We start from the raw sequence: 16,133 nt of genomic DNA, 5'->3' as shown, positions 1-16,133 counted from the left end.
TTAGCCATTCAATGCCAATTATCAATAATCGGTTCATGGATTTACTAATTAATCAGACAATTAATAATTATGTTAATAGCTAATTAATGTTAATTAATTATTGGTATTCTATTTTACGGTTTTCTTCTTAGCTACTGAAAAGGAATTAATTTTTTTAGATGTATAATAATTAATACTAAATAGCTGGTTGATTTTTTGTCTTCTTTTTTAATTAATTGGACATAATTATTAGGAGGAAACGAATAATGTCTTTTATATTATATTATAGATATAAAAATATGATATATAATATCTTATCCCAAAACGTACTCGGGTTCAAAAATATATTCCTGGTTAATTGTTTTACTAAGGATTTTGTTTGTTTGTTTTTTCCTTTTTTTTTGTTTATTTCTTGACAAAACATATGTAAATATATATTTTAAAAGTTGTGGTTTTTTCTGGAGTTTTCAATTAAAGGCATTAAAAACAAAAGAGGCCGGGCTGTGGCACAGCTGGCTAGTAACCAGCTGCTATAAATCACTATTGACTGAGAGGTCATGAGTTCGAAGCCCGGGTCGGGTTAAGCCTCCGACCATTAATAGCCCCGGCTTGCTGTTGACCTATGCAGCCCCGAAAGACAGTTGCACCTGTCAATTAGGGAAATTTAGGGACGCTTTATGCAGGAGGCTAATTTACAACACCATAAAACTGCCAGCAAAACACAAGGAAAGGAATGAGGAAGTACAGTCACTTCTGGACGGTGAAGCAACAGCTCCCCCTGTGGCCGGAATCGTGAAGCTGGAAAAATGTTAAAAATGGCTCTGAGTCTGTCTAATGTATGTTGTTTGTTGGCATTGAATGTTTGCCATATATGTGTTCATTGTAATCCGCCCTGAGTCCCCTTCGGGGTGAGAAGGGCGGAATATAAATATTGTAAATAATAAATCTCTTTTCCTGTCCACCAACTTTGCGTTTTCCGTTCTTGAGTTGGGAGTGGAGTAACTGCTTTGGGAAACAGTGAGTGGGTATTCGGACAAGGTGGCCAGTCCAGTGGAGTTGATGGGACACGAGCATTGCTTCAGTGCTGGAGGTCTTGGCTTCTTCCAACATACTGACGTTTGTACGCCTGTCTTCCCAAGAGATTTGCAGGATATTGTTATTATCCTAACAATATTAATGTTGATATCATTAATTGGACTTCCTCGCACATGAGGTGGAGTCCTCTAGAAGGCGCCAAAGTCTTCAATACAGTCCTTCTGAGGTCCCTGTGGTTCCTTCCTGCTCTGCTCTAGGAAGGAGCATGACTATAGTAGGAAGGGGTGGGACTATGGGCAAGAATGATTTCTGGGTAACAGCCTGCCCCCACTCAGTTCTTTTTGACAGGGAGAGGAGGAAGAGGAAGAGGAAGAAGTTAAGGAAGTGGGAGAATTCAATGGTGAGGTGAAGGGGAAAGGCCCAGGCAGGGATGAGAGAGGAAGAGAGGGAGGTGATTGAGAGCAAAGCACTCAGTGTGGGAACAGGTTACAGGCTGAGATGCCCATGCACACAGTGAGCCCCGAGTGGGGAGAACGGCCTGGCCTTGTTCAGGCTCAGCATGGAAGGGGATTCTTTGGAGGAGCCATGCAGAAGGAGCCGGGAGATGCACAACAAGGCTTCAGGCAGATCATCTACCAAGAAGGCAGAGGACCCCGAGAGGTCTGCAACCACCTCCACTCTCTCTGCCGCCTGTGGCTGAAGCCCGAGGAACATACAAAGGCGGAGATGCTGGACCTGGTGCTCCTGGATCAGTTCCTGGCCATCCTTCCTGCGGAGATGGAGCGCTGGGTGAGGGAATGTGGGGCAGAGACCAGTTCCCAGGCCGTGGCTTTGGCTGAAGGATTCCTCCTGAGTCGGGCAGAAGAGGAGAAATTCAAAGAGCAGCAGGTGAGTAGTAACACTTCCATTGGTTTCTGAGCCAAATACAAAAACAATCCAGAGTGGTAGCATTCAAAAACATAGTCTTTACTCTGGAATGCATACAATAGTATGCAGGTGGAGCCAGCGCCTTCCTCTGTTAAGGTTTTCCTACTGCTACGGCCAGGACTCATTGCTTTGGCTCAGCACTAGTCCCATGTCTCTCCTCTCCAGAATCATAGAATCATAGAATAGTAGAGTTGGAAGAGACCTCATGGGCCATCCAGTCCAACCCCCTGCCAAGAAGCAGGAAATTGCATTCAAAGCACCCCGACAGATGGCCATCCAGCCTCTGTTTAAAAGCCTCCAAAGAAGGAGCCTCCACCACAGTCCAGGGGAGAGAGTTCCACTGCCGAATAGTCCTTCTCACAGTGAGGAAGTTCTTCCTAATGTTCAGGTGGAATCTCCTTTCCTGTAGTTTGAAGCCATTGTTCCATGTCCTAGTCTGCAGGGCAGCAGAAAACAAACTTGCTCCCTCCTCCCTATGACTTCCCCTCACGTATTTGTACATGGCTATCATGTCTCCTCTCAGCCTTCTCTTCTGCAGGCTAAACATGCCCAGTTCTTTAAGCCTCTCCTCATAGGGCTTGTTCTCCAGACCTTTGATCATTTTAGTCTCCCTCCTCTGGACGCTTTCCAGCTTGTCAACATCTCCCTTCAACTGCGGTGCCCAGAATTGGACGCAGTATTCCAGGTGTGGTCTGACCAAGGCAGAATAGAGGGGAGCAGGACTTCCCTGGATCTAGACGCTATTCCCCTATTGATGCAGGCCAGAATCCCATTGGCTTTTTTAGCAGCCGCATCACATTGCTGGCTCATGTTTAACTTGTTGTCCACAAGGACTCCAAGATCTTTTTCACATGTACTGCTATCTAGCCAGGTGTCACCCACTCTGTATCTTTGATTTCCATTTTTTCTGCCGAAGTGAAGTATCTTGCATTTGTCCCTGTTGAACTTCATTTTGTTAGTTTCGGCCCATCTCTCTAGTCTGTCAAGATCGTTTTGAATTCTGCTCCTTTCTTCTGGAGTGTTGGCTATCCCTCCCAGTTTGTGGAGTGGCCCTGAGCTCAGGAGGGCTGTGGTGCCAATATCCTGTTTCCCCCAAAATAAGACATCCTCTGAAAATAAGACCTAGTACAGGTTTTGGTGAATTGCTAAATATAAGGCCTCCCCTGAAAGTAAGACGTAGCAAAGGTTTTTTTTGGAAGCATGCCTGCCGAACCGAACACCAGAACGTGCAGGATCAGTAAATGTACGTACCATAGATTGATGTACATGGAAATAATGGTAGTAACAAGAAATTCTTGATAGGATTTCACAGTTTGTCTGGTTATGCTAGTTTGTGATGAGAACTGCTGTACAGTATAACATAAATGTTCATTTTTTAATTCAACAATAAATGTGAATTCTTTTTCATGGAAAAATAAGACATCCTCTGAAAATAGGACCTAGCACATCTTTGGGAGCAAAAATTAATATAAGACTGTCTTATTTTTGGGGAAACACAGTAGCACATCCCAGCCTCTTCCCATGTTGCATAGAAACACATCTACCTCGTTAACTGAGGTTTTTCGGTATAGGAAAACTCCCCACTGCTTTCCTCTTTATTTGGATATAGTGAAAAGTAGTCCTTCAGATGTGTTGTCGAAGGCTTTCATGGCCAGGATCACAGGGTTGTTGTGTGTTTTCCAGGCTGTATGGCTATGTTCCAGAAGTATTGTCTCCTGACGTTTCACCCACATCTATGGCAGGCATCCTCAGAGGTTGTGAGGTACAGTAGAGTCTCACTTATCCCACATAAACGGGCCGGCAGAACGTTGGATAAGCGATTATGTTGGATTATAAAAAGGGATTAAGGAAGAGCCTATTAAACATCAAATTAGGTTATGATTTTACAAATTAAGGATCAAAAAATCATGTTATACAACAAACTTGACAGAAATAGTAGTTCAATACGCAGTAATGCTATGCAGTAATTACTGTATTTACGAATTTAGCACCAAAATGTCATGATGTATTGAAAACATTGACTACAAAAATGTGTCCAGAACATTGGATAAGCGAGTGTTGGATAAGTGAGACTCTACTGTATATGATATATCTCACAACCTCTGAGGATGCCTGCCATAGATGTGGGCAAAACATCAGGAGAGAATACTTCTGGAACATGGCCATACAGCCTGGAAAACATACAACAACTCTAGTCTTCCAGACTTTGTCTTCTTCCTAATTTTCTTTTTTCTTTCCTGTCCTCGGTACAGACCATCTTTGCCAAAGAGACGGTTGAGGTGAAGAATGAGTGGGTCACACAAGATGGTAACAGCGCATCCACCTCAGTGGGTAAGGATTCCTGCCAAGTGCATACAAAAATGTATCAAACAAGGCCACTAATACACGTTAATTGTTTTACATCACTGGATAGCTATGAATTTTTTAGCCCTGGTGCTTTTTTAATCGTGTCAGAAGCAAATTGAGAACATACTGCAAGTCGCTTCTGGTGTGAGAGATTTGGCCATCTCCAAAGACGTTGCCCAGGGGACGCCCAAATGTGTTACCATCTCTAATGTCCCCAGCCCTGGTGCCTAACAAGGGTCTAAAGCAGGCCCAGCCCACTCCACATTTGTTCATTGTTTTTCATCCCTGCCAAGCTCAGGATTACTTTCCTTCTGCTGACATATTCTAATTGTTTTTGTGCGTTTAGTATGGCATTTGCCACAGAATATAGACAGGTTGAAGCAGTTGAGTTGATAAGAGTGCTGACATGTTAGCACAGACCTCAGCATTTCCCTTTTCTCTCATACTTTTATCTTAAAGGGAGAGGAGTGAAATGAAAGATGTACTAGATGGAAACACTCATGATTCTAAACCAAAAAAGTCCTAGTAACTATATTCCATAGGACACAGTTCTAAGCTAAAATCTATGTAACTTTTCAAAGGAAAAGTAGGTAAGAGCTGAACATTATTTATGGCATTATAACCAGTATTAGAAAAGTCTAGTCTCCTTTACCCCTTGACAGGAACTCTGTCGTGTTTGGTTCTCAACCAAATTTCTAAGACCTTTCTTCAAACTGTTAAGATCTAATGCAACTGTTTAGTTCTGTCTGGTCTCCTTTTAGTTCTGTCTGGTCTCCAGATTAAGATAATTTCCATGTAGCAGTTACTTTGATTCTGTAATTACCTTCCTATTTGTGTGTGTGTGTATCAATGCTTTTTTGCTCTCTGCCTGTTACGGAAATATTAAATCAGAAACAGAGAGTGTAGTAAAGAATATTCCTTGATCCGTTTTGTTTTCCTTACAGGAGGTGCAACAAGGACATGGCCAAAAGCATCTCTTCATACGGATGGATCTAGAACAGTTCCTATGAGGCCAAACCAGGTGAGGGACAGGATTCCTGTTGGGTGGAAAAGAGGGTTGGCTGGGTGCTCACGTCCTTTGAAGATTGTCCCTTTCTTAGCAGAACTCTTGCCTTGCCTTTGCCTCCTGACAGACCTTTCCACACCACGACTCATGGCTCATGTCTTGTTAATTCAGGTGACATTTGAAGAGGTGTCTGTGGATTTCACGGAGGAGGAGTGGGCCCTGCTGTCTCCAGGCCAAAGGGCCCTCCATGGAGAAGTCATGGATGAGAATTTGAGGATGGTGTTCTCTCTAGGTAAGACTCTTTCTAATCAGTTTACAAGAACAATAGCATTGTTTTAATAATAATAATAATAATAATAATAATAATAATAATAATGTTTATTTATACCCCGCCACCATCTTCCCGTGGGGACTCGGGACGGCTTACATGGGGCAGAGGCCCAAACAACATAGGACAAAACATAGGCAACATAATACAAATCACACTATAAAAGGAGAAAACAGTAATACAATATATCAATTAAAACAAAAATACAGGATAAAAAATAGTACTCTTCTTCAGCCTTCTTAAATTTGTCATGTACAGGCTAACTCTAGTCCAGAAACCAAAATATCTCAAAAGTCTAGAAGCTTTAGTTAGATTTTCGTACACAATCATTAGGATTTAAGGATATAGTTTATAGCATGAATTTTAAACTTGTGTCTTGTGTTTACTCTCTGTTATCTTATCCTATCCCATCTGATTTGTCGTCGATCCACTCCTTTGGGTTTCACGCAAATCTACCATTTCTGTTATGTGTATTTTAATATGTATTTTATAGAAATAAATTTTAAATATACATGTTTTATTGAAATACATTATAACATTGCTATTTGTAGAATTTTTAGAATGTTTATGTGTTTTAATTATGCTGTAATGTACCTCGAGCCATAAATAAGGCAAGTAAAAAGTAAAATTATTATTATTATTATTATTATTTAGGCAATTTTACAAAGACTACAACCCCATTCCCAGTTAATCAAAACATCCCATGAATTTTCTCCCCTCCCCCTTTATATACTGTCTCTCACTAAGACAACTTTGGTAGCTAGCCTTTGCCTGTACTTCTCACTCCCAGTGCATCTGACCATTCAGCACACAATAAAAAAAATCCAAACTGATACAAGAATGTGGCATATCTCACCATCCATTATATATTAACATGGTTAAAAGTACGGCAAGATGCACAATTATAATCTAATGCACAATTATAAAAGGCAAATGAAAACTTTCTAAAAGATAAAACTGAAGTATTTCAGGACTCATGATTTCAATAATATTAATACAGGCTGCATGGTCAGTTCAAATTAGTTGCAGCTGCTTCATGAAAGATTGGGTCCATTGAGCTCTTAGCTCCTCCCCAGCCTTCCTTGCCTTAGCCATCAGCTCCCATGGCTTCCCCCAGTCTTGACCAAAAGGAGAAATTTGATGTGCTTAAGGTATGTGGGAAAACAAAATGAGATAGCAGCTCGTATGATTTCAAAATCCCAAGAGTATCTTTCAGGGAAGGAGATGAGAGACTTGATGTGTTGGAAATAGCAACCTCCCAAGCCACTCACTATTTATTTGTAACCGGTACTCTATGTGTTTGTTAATTTGCCTCTTTGTTGCAAGAGGAGTTATAGACACGTGATTATACTGAGCATGTGCGGACTCAAGACTCCATTTTGTATAAAGTATCTGTTTGCACCTCAGAGGAGGTAGATGCATGCAAGTGTGTGTTTGGACTTCATGAAAGCAGTTGGTATTTGGACTTCTAAACTGACTTCAATATTTGCTTATGGACTTCAGTGAGTACAGATATACTCAAAGACTATAGACTATTGATTAAGACTGATCCCCTGTGTTATTAACACAGAGAGAAGAAGCAGCTACATCCTATCTGTAACTGAACTTTATTAAGAAATGTGCCTGTATGGTGAATTAATACAAGTTATGTTATTTTTTAAAGAAGGCTTTGTTTAATCTCTGAATGCATATTTTAACTAAGAGGTTTAAAGGGAGCGTATATCTTTTGGGCAACTTCAACTGCAAAGAAACAACCATAACTAAATGTTAGTAGTGGCATGTCTTTACCCTTAGCAGTCTAAAGACATGGTTCTTCAGTTTAACAGCTGAATTTACCCATGTGCCCAGAAGCGGCCCTAGGTAATTTCGCCTTGTAGGCGAACCTAGTGCCCCCCCCCCCCGAAATTGCGCCCCTCCAAGGACCCACACATACCTGCGGTGGTGGCGGGGACCATCGGGTCCCTTCTCGCCGAACGCGGGATGCCTCAATTGAGGCCTTCCACGTTTGGCGAGGAGGGACCCGATGGTCCCCGCCGCCGCGGGGGCACCTCAACAGCGCCCCCGGTGAAATGCGCCACAAGCAGGCGCTTACATTGGCCGTTATGTTGGGCCAGCACTGCGTGTGCCATTACATTAATGCTTGTTAATATCACTTGTTAAAAGAGTTTACTTCTAACAAGGTCATGCTTTTCTTGACTAGTGGTTTTCCAAAGGTGGTCTCCACATATTCATGGAGATTCACATTTGCAAAAGGATATGTGACCACAGACTGAGTTCAGTTCTGTTCCCATAGCTTATGCAATAAGTAATGTTTTGCAATAGGTTATGGAATATCCAATATGATGGATCTGGTCTCTCAGGAGAAGCATTAGAGTGACTCTGGAGTCACATCTCCCTTTTCAAAAGCTTCCATAGCTTAATGTCAATCAATTTCAGCTTCATAATTGTGTTACATCTTTCACTTACGTCTATATATCTCGATTGGGCTATGAGTAGTTGTGCTTTTCTTTTTCAGGTTGGGACGTGCAAGAGAGTGAGAACAACAGAGAACCTAGCAAGGCATTCCTGCAAAGGAACAAGCAGGAGCAGATGACAAGGAATGAAAGAAAATCAGACACCAATGGCAATGGAAGGGACATGTATCCTGCTTCTCAGGAGGGTGACATCTCAGTCGAAGAAATAACAGGGAACAGGAAAGAAAGGAGTAAATGTCTTTGTTTCCTGTGTGGGAAAAGCTTTAGGTGTAAAGCAAGCCTTATCGTTCATAGAAGAATTCACTCAGAGGAGAAATCCTTCAAAGCTGGTATGTGGAAAAGGACACCCAGTATAAAGAAGCCTCTGATTTCCCATGAAAGATTTCAAATGAGAGAGAAAACCTTTAACTATCTGAGGTGCGTAAAGAGTATCCGGTGGAGGTCAAACTTTGTGTCACATCAAGGAATGCCCCCAGGGGAGAAACCCTTTAAATGCCTTGAATGCGGAAAGAGCTTCACTAGGAAGAAACAACTCACTCGTCATCTGGACACGCACTCAGGAGAGAAACCATATCAGTGCTTGGAATGTGGGGAAACATTTGGTCGAAAAACATCTCTTAGTCGTCATCTAGCTACTCACACTGGAGAGAGGCCCTTTCAGTGTGTGGCGTGTGGGAAATGTTTCACTCGCAAATCAAGTCTCACTATTCATGAATCAACGCACACAGGGGAGAAACCGTTTCAGTGCTTGGAGTGCGGAAACAGTTTCTCTCAAAAGGCACACCTCGTCCGCCATTACAGAAAGCACACAGGACAAAAACCTTTTCAGTGTTTGGAGTGTGGGAAGAGTTTCAGTCAGAAGACGCACCTTATCAATCATGAAGTAACTCACATAGAAGAGAAGCAGTTCAAATGTTCGGAGTGTGGGAAAACCTTTGGTCAAAAAACAAACCTGAGTCGTCATCTAGCTACGCACACTGGAGAGAAGCCCTTTCAATGTGTGGCGTGTGGGAAAGGTTTCTTTTGCAAATCAAGTCTCACTTCTCATCGAGCAACTCACACGGGGGAGAAACCGTTTCAGTGCTTGGAGTGTGGGAAGAGCTTCTCTCAAAAGCAGCACCTCACTCGCCATTACAGGACCCACTCAGGAGAGAAACCATTTCAGTGCTTGGAGTGTGGGAAAAGTTTCAGTCGCAAATTACGTCTCATTTCCCATCAGTCAACTCACACAAGGGAAAAACTGTTTAAGTGCTTGGAGTGTGGGAAGAGCTTCAATCAGAAGACTTGCCTCACTAATCATCAAGCAACTCACACAGGGGAGAAACCGTTTGAGTGCTCGGACTGTGGGAAGAGCTTCTCTAAAAAGCCATACCTCACTCGTCATTGCAAAACTCACACAGGAGAGAAGCCCTTTGAATGCTTGGAGTGTGGAGAGAGGTTCAGCTGGAAGCAAGCCTTTGTGTCGCATCAAAGTATACATACAGGGGTGAAACCCTACAAGTGTGCAGAGTGTGGAAAAAGTTACCCATACAAAGTAAGCTTAAATCGCCACCAAGTAACTCATTCAGGAAAGAAACCCTTTCAGTGCTTGGAGTGTGGGAACAGCTTCAGTGATAAATCAGCACTTTTGACACATCAAAGAATTCACACAGGGGAGAAACCCTTTGGATGTTTGTAGTGTGGAAAGAGCATCCCTCCCCCCTTCTTTATGGCAGAGAACCAAAGTAGCCAGTTCCAGGCTGCTACAGTGATCCTGACATCACATCTCATCAATCAACTCACTCAGGGGAGAAACAGTTTATGTCTGTAGTTTGGAAAGGGCTTCACTTGGAAGGAAAGCCTCATTCATCATCTGGCAGCACATAAAAGAGAGAAACCATTTTGATATTTGAGTGTAGGAAGAGCTTCTCTCAAAAGCAACACCTCACTCACCGTTACAGAACCCACACAGGAGAGAAACCCTTTGAGTGTTTGGAATATGGAAACAGATTCAGCTGAAAGTCGGTTCTTGTATCACATCAAAGTATACATGCAGTGGAGAAACTTTATGTGTGTGTAGAGTGTGGAAAAAGTTACCCATACAAAGAAAGCCTAAATCGCCATCAAGCAACTCATTCAGAGTTTAGATCAGTGGTTCCCAAACTTATTTGGCCTACCGCCCCCTTTCCAGAAAAAATATTACTCAGCGCCCCCTGGAAATTAATTTTTTTAAAATTTTAATAGCAATTAAACAGAAAGATATATGTATTAATGTTTCTACCTTTTTCGTAAAATGTAGTAAGGTAAAAATGGTAAAGGTTTCCCCTGACGTTAAGTCCAGTCGTGTCCGACTCTGGGGGTTGGTGCTCATCTCCATTTCTAAGCCGAAGAACCAGCGTTATCCATAGACACCTCCAAGGTCCTGTGGCCGGCATGACTGCATGGAACGCTGTTACCTTCCCGCCAGAGCGGTACCTATTGATTTACTCACATTTGCATGTTTTTGAACTGCTAGGTTGGCAGAAGCTGGAGCTAACAGCGGGCGCTCACTCCGCTCTGCGGATTTGAACCTGGGACACAAATGCATCTGTGGCCATCACCATCCCCCTGGATTGCTGCAGCGCCCACCAGGGGGCGGTAGTGCCCACTTTGGGAATCAATCACTGGTTTAGATTATGGAAAGAGCTTCAATCAGAAAATACATCTTACTCGTCATCTGACAACTCACATAGGAAAGAATGCTTGGAGGGTGGCAAAGATAAAGAATAGATCAGGAAATGCAACATGTGGGTGGAACCATTTAAAAGTTTAGAACTTTATGGATTTTTAGAGAGATCGCAAACCTTATGTTGTATTCCCACAAGAAATAATATGATTTTATTCAAAGTTAACACCTCAGGTTTGGACTGTTTAAGAATGTCCCTTTTTTTGGTGTTTTGTGATGATGATGGTGAGAGACAGTGTATAAAGGGGGAGGGAGATAATTATATATACTGTAATCTGCTCTGAGTCCCCACAGGGAGAAGGGCGGAATATAAATAAAGTATATTATTATTATTATTATTATTATTATTATTATTATTATTATTTTATTAAGACACAGCAAACAAGATAGATATGCTGGATTTCGTATCACAAAATCACAATTCGAACACTTCCCAAGTGTCTAGGACTGTGTGATGTATTTTCGGATGATGCACGCAGATCCCAGTAGGGTGGCCTTTTGCAGTTGGCAGATCGTGATTTTGTCAATGTTTATTGTTTCCAAATGCCGGCTGAGATCTATTATTATTATTATTATTATTATTATTATTATTATTATTATTAAACTTAGGCAGAAAAAATGAAATGCAAACAATACAGAATGGCTGATCCCTGGCTTGACAACGGTCCATATGAGAAAGATCTTGGAGTCTTTGTGGACAACGTTGAATATGAGCCAACAGTGTGGTGTAGCTGCTAAAAAGCCAATGGGATTTGGGGCTGCACAAAAGGAGTCTCGTGTCTTAGATCAAGGGAAGTAATGGTGCCTCTCTATTCTGTTTTGGGCAGAACTCTTTACCTGGAATACTGTGTCCAGTTCTGGCCACCATAGTTCAAAAGAGATATTGACAAACTGGAAGGTGTCCAGAGAGTGACAAATGGCCAAATTGCTCTGCAAAAATGTTGCCCACATTCGCAAACTAGTGGCTTTCCTACAGATGCAGGTCAACATTTAATCGAGATCAGTGAACCTGCTTTAAGACTGCACGGTGTCTTAGCTTTGCTGTGGAAATGATGAAAGAGAAGCCCGACAATGAACTCAAGTGGATCTTGTGAATAGCAATCTTTCAAACGGGGAAATTTGAGCATTTAAAGAACGGCGCAGAATTGTATCTCCTGATTCTCACATGCCTGACTGTATGAAGGATCCAAACGCAAAGAAGTATGATGTATACTATAAAGAGGGGAAAGTGGGTTGCTGTGAGTTTTCTGGGCTGTCTGGCCATGTTCCAGAAGCATTCCCTCCTGAGACGTTTCACCCACATCTGTGGAAGATATCCTCAGAGGTTGTGAGGACCTCTGAGGATGCCTGCCATAGATGTGGGGAAAACATCAGGAGAGGATGCTTCCGGAACATGGCCAGACAGCCCAGAAAACTCACAGCAGCCCAGTGATTCCAGCCATGAAAGCCTTCAATAGCAAAGGAAGAACTTTCCAGTCCTCGGCTAGGAGACACTCCTTATAAGGAGGGATATTTGCCAGCTGCATTGTAGGGACCATAAGCCAGAAAATAGTAAACTTTTGCCTATGTAGCTTTGCCTGTGCATATGCCCCTCCCTTCCTGTGAGCTGGTGCCTTTCTCCAGAATGTTTCAAGACCAAAAGTTAGCTTGAAATCAACAAGTGAGGTCACAGGTATCACTTATGCCAAAGTGGGTGTGGAAGGTGAGGAAGACCTTCAGCCATTAGTCAATTTTAGATAAGCTGAGATATAAAATCCTTTGTTTGCTACGCACATGCGGCGACGGCCATTTGCATGGTACGGACCCACAAAAGTGGGTACCTACATCTGCTTTGCCTTATCATCAGCTATGATAACAATAAAAGGCTTGTTTTATTGCTCTCCTGGAATTCTCTCCTTTACTTCCCCTCCGGGCTAGTCTCCAACAGTATAAGGTAAAGGTTTCCCCTGATGTTAAGTCCAGTCATGTCTGAGACTGAGGGTTGATGCTCATCTCCATTTCTAAGCCAAAGAGCCGGCATTGTCCGTAGACACCTCCAAGGTCATGTGGCTGGCATGAGTGCATGGAGCACCGTTGCCTTCCCGCCAGAGTGGTGCCTATTGATCTACTCACATTGGCATGTTTTCGAACTGCTAGGTTGGCAGAAGCTGGAGCTAACAGTGGGCGCTCACTCCACTCCCAGGATTTGAACCTGGGACCTTTCAGTCTGCAAGTTCAGCAGCTCAGTGCTTTAACACACTTTGCCACCGGGGCTCCAACAGTGTAAGACCCAGCAAATCCAATCCACTGCAGGAAAGACATGATTTTAACATTTTATCTTGTATGTGGTTTTTATGACTTGTTTTTATTGTTTGATTATTGGTTTCATTGGTTTCTTGTCTTGTTTTTATTGTTCTATTCGGGCTTGGCCTCATGTAAGCCGCCCCGAGTCCCTTCAGGGAGATGGGGCGGGGTATAGGAATAAAATTATTATTAATATTATTATTATTATTATTATTATTATTATTATTATTATTATTATTATTAAGATATAGGTGAGGAAGGAGTCTGCGCTCTGATGTTCACACTGCTCTATGTTGCAAAGCAGATCCATCCCTCCGCTGTCATTCTTGGCCTTGTCCCTGCCCCTTTTTGCCTATAGCTGTGTATCTTCCTAAAACAGTGGTTCTCAACCTGTGGGTCCCCAGACGTTTTGGCCTTCAACTCCTAGAAATCCTAACAGCTGGCAAACTGGCTGGGATTTCTGGGAGTTGTAGGCCAAAACACCTGGGGACCCACAGGTTGAGAACCACTGTCCTAAAAGGAACTGGGGATGGGTGCTGATGCAGAGAAGTTCTGTCTCCCCATCCTTCCCTTCTAAGAATCAGATCTTTTTTAACTATTGTAAACCACTAACCAGGCATGGGCAAAGTAGGGCCATCCCTCCAGCTGTTTCGGACTTCAACTCCCACAATTCCTAACCGCCTAGGGCCCCTTCCTTTTCACCCTCAGCCGCTTAAGCTTTTCATGTATTTTTAATTAACTCAAAAGTATCAATAATTTTCCAGGGAAAATCACCAATATATCCATAAACCCAGGGGTCCCCAAACTTTTTAAACAGGGGGCCAGTTCACAATTCTTTGGACTGTTGGAGGGCCGGACTATAGTTGGCCACCGAGCAATAATTAATAATAATAATAATAATAATAATAATAATAATAATAATAACTAATAGTAACAGCAATAATAATAAAAAGAGGGTTGGAAGAGACCCTTTGGGCCATTGAGTCCAAGCCCCTTCTGCCTTTGTGCACCGAAAGCACAAGCAAAGCACCCCTGACAGATGGCCACCCAGCCTCAATGTTAATAATAATAATAATAAGAATAATAATAATAATAATAATAATAATAATAAGAAGAAGAAGAAGAAGAAGAATAGCAATAATAATAAAAAAGGGTTGGAAGAGACCCTTTGGGCCATTGAGTCCAATCCCCTTCTGCCTTTGTGCACCGAAAGCACAAGCAAAGCACCCCTGACAAATGGCCACCCAGCCTCAATGTTTAATAATAATAATAATAATAATAATAATAATAATAATAATAATAATAAAGACAGTTGAAAGAGACCCCTTGGGCCATTAAGTCCAACCCCCGTCTGCCTCTGTGCACCAAAAGCACAAGCAAAGCACCCCTGACAGATGGCCACCCAGCCTTAATGTTAAATAATAATAATAATAATAATAATAATAATAATAATAATAATAATAATAATAATAATAATAATAGGGGTTGTAAGAGAAAAAGAGACCCCTTGGGTCATTTAGCCCAACCCCCTTATGCCCTTGTGCCATGGGGGCCGGATAAATGGCTTCGATGGGCTGCATCCGGCCCCTGGGCCTTAGTTTGGGGACCCCTGCATAAACCTATTATATTTTCCAACTAGCAGTACCCTGCCACGCGTTGCTGTGGCCTAGTCTGCTTCAATGAACAAAACCCAGAAAAGAGTTCTTTCTCCTACCCTGGACCTTCCACAGATACATAAAGAGAAGCCTCCCTCAGGATGGTAAAACATGTGGGTTATTACGGATTGATGATGATAAAGGGAAGCTCTTACGTGTGTGCCCGCAATCCAGAGCCACCCGCAGAACAATAGCATGCCACTCAGGTTTGCAGAACAAAAATACAGGGACTTTACTAATTCCAAGAGATCAAAAGAGCAGTGGCATTTACAAAGGTTCCTCTGATTGCTTACAGAAGTCCACAGTCACAAACAGTCCCTTCTCATTCCACAAATCTGCTTCAGAGAAGAATATGGTCCTGGTTCTTCACCCTCATTTTCTCAGCAGCAAACAGGCCTTAAAAATAGCAAGGCCTTTGGGTACACTGCTCTTTTCACTAGGCCTTAAAAATAGCAAGGCCTTTGAGCATACCGCTCTTCACCAGCAGTACTCTTGTCAGCACTGAAAAAACTTGTCCAAACTGGTTCTGCAGCAGCAGAATAGAAACAGTATTAGCTCGCTCCCCAGGTCTTTGCAGGCTCAGTCAATCAGCTTTATGTACTTCATTTTCCAGTTAACACACACAGCACAGTGCCTTTGTAGACCATGACACGGGTGTCCCCTGGGCAACATCCTTGCAGATGGCCAATTTTCTCACACCAGAAGCTTATAAACAAGTAAGGTAAAGGTTTCTCCTTGACGTTAAATCTAGTTGTGTCCGACTCTAGGGTGTGGTCCTCATCTCCATTTCTAGGCTGAAGAACCGGCGTTGTCCGTAGACACCTCCAAGGTCATGCAACCGGCATGACTACATGGAGCGCCGTTACCTTCTCACCGGAGCGGTACCTATTGATCTACACACATTTGCATATTTTTGAACTGCTAGGTTGGCAGAAGCTGGGGCTAACAGCAGGAGCTCACCCCACTCCCCGGATTTGAACTGCTGATCAGCAAGTTCAGCAGCTCAGCGGTTTAATCCGCTGCACCACTGCGGGCTCCCATATAAGCAAGCACCCAGCCTTTAAATAAGAAACAGCTTTTTATTACTCTCTAAGAGACAAGGCCTACCTCGAACAAAGATAGTTTCCTGCTCCATTTCATCCTCTGCAGCTCAAATACTTGCCGCTCTACCAAGTATTCAAATGGTTCACTTTATAAATACTGAGATTGTATCTTCACTGTCTTTAAAGGTTGTGTGATGAAGCCTACATTTAAAATGAGATGATGATTGGAAAGGACTCAAGACTATTTTGAAACAGTACGGTTCCCATTTTTATTCCTTTTATTAAGTCAGAGTCTGCAAAGTACAGTCTGCCAAATACTCAAATGAGATTTTAGAAAAACATGCCACTTAGAT

The 16,133-nt window shown here is 42.4% G+C and overlaps 1 protein-coding gene across 1 annotated transcript; it reads left to right on the top strand.

The window, feature by feature from the left end:
* The first annotated feature begins 1,296 nt into the window (after positions 1-1,296).
* On the top strand, positions 1,297-12,679 carry LOC100561264 (oocyte zinc finger protein XlCOF6). The gene is made up of 5 exons (XM_062973258.1): positions 1,297-1,902; positions 4,194-4,272; positions 5,232-5,308; positions 5,465-5,585; positions 8,137-12,679. Exons 1-5 carry the CDS (start codon positions 1,513-1,515, stop codon positions 9,771-9,773), a joined length of 2,304 nt encoding a protein of 767 aa, XP_062829328.1. The 5' UTR covers positions 1,297-1,512; the 3' UTR covers positions 9,774-12,679.
* Positions 12,680-16,133: the final 3,454 nt, after the last annotated feature.

Source organism: Anolis carolinensis, chromosome 2, assembly GCF_035594765.1.
Source record: "Anolis carolinensis isolate JA03-04 chromosome 2, rAnoCar3.1.pri, whole genome shotgun sequence".
Lineage (NCBI taxonomy): Eukaryota > Metazoa > Chordata > Lepidosauria > Squamata > Dactyloidae > Anolis > Anolis carolinensis.
The sequence above is the reverse complement of the archived record's forward strand: the minus strand, read 5'-3'. Positions and strand labels throughout refer to the sequence as shown.

Excerpts from the sequence above, each read along its gene's own strand:
- LOC100561264 (XM_062973258.1), top strand. The coding sequence starts at position 1,513 with ATGCCCATGCACACAGTGAGCCCCGAGTGGGGAGAACGGCCTGGCCTT. Across the intron at positions 5,309-5,464 it reads TTCCTATGAGGCCAAACCAG|GTGACATTTGAAGAGGTGTC; the intron begins GTGAGGGACAGG and ends TTGTTAATTCAG. Across the intron at positions 5,586-8,136 it reads GAGGATGGTGTTCTCTCTAG|GTTGGGACGTGCAAGAGAGT; the intron begins GTAAGACTCTTT and ends TTTCTTTTTCAG.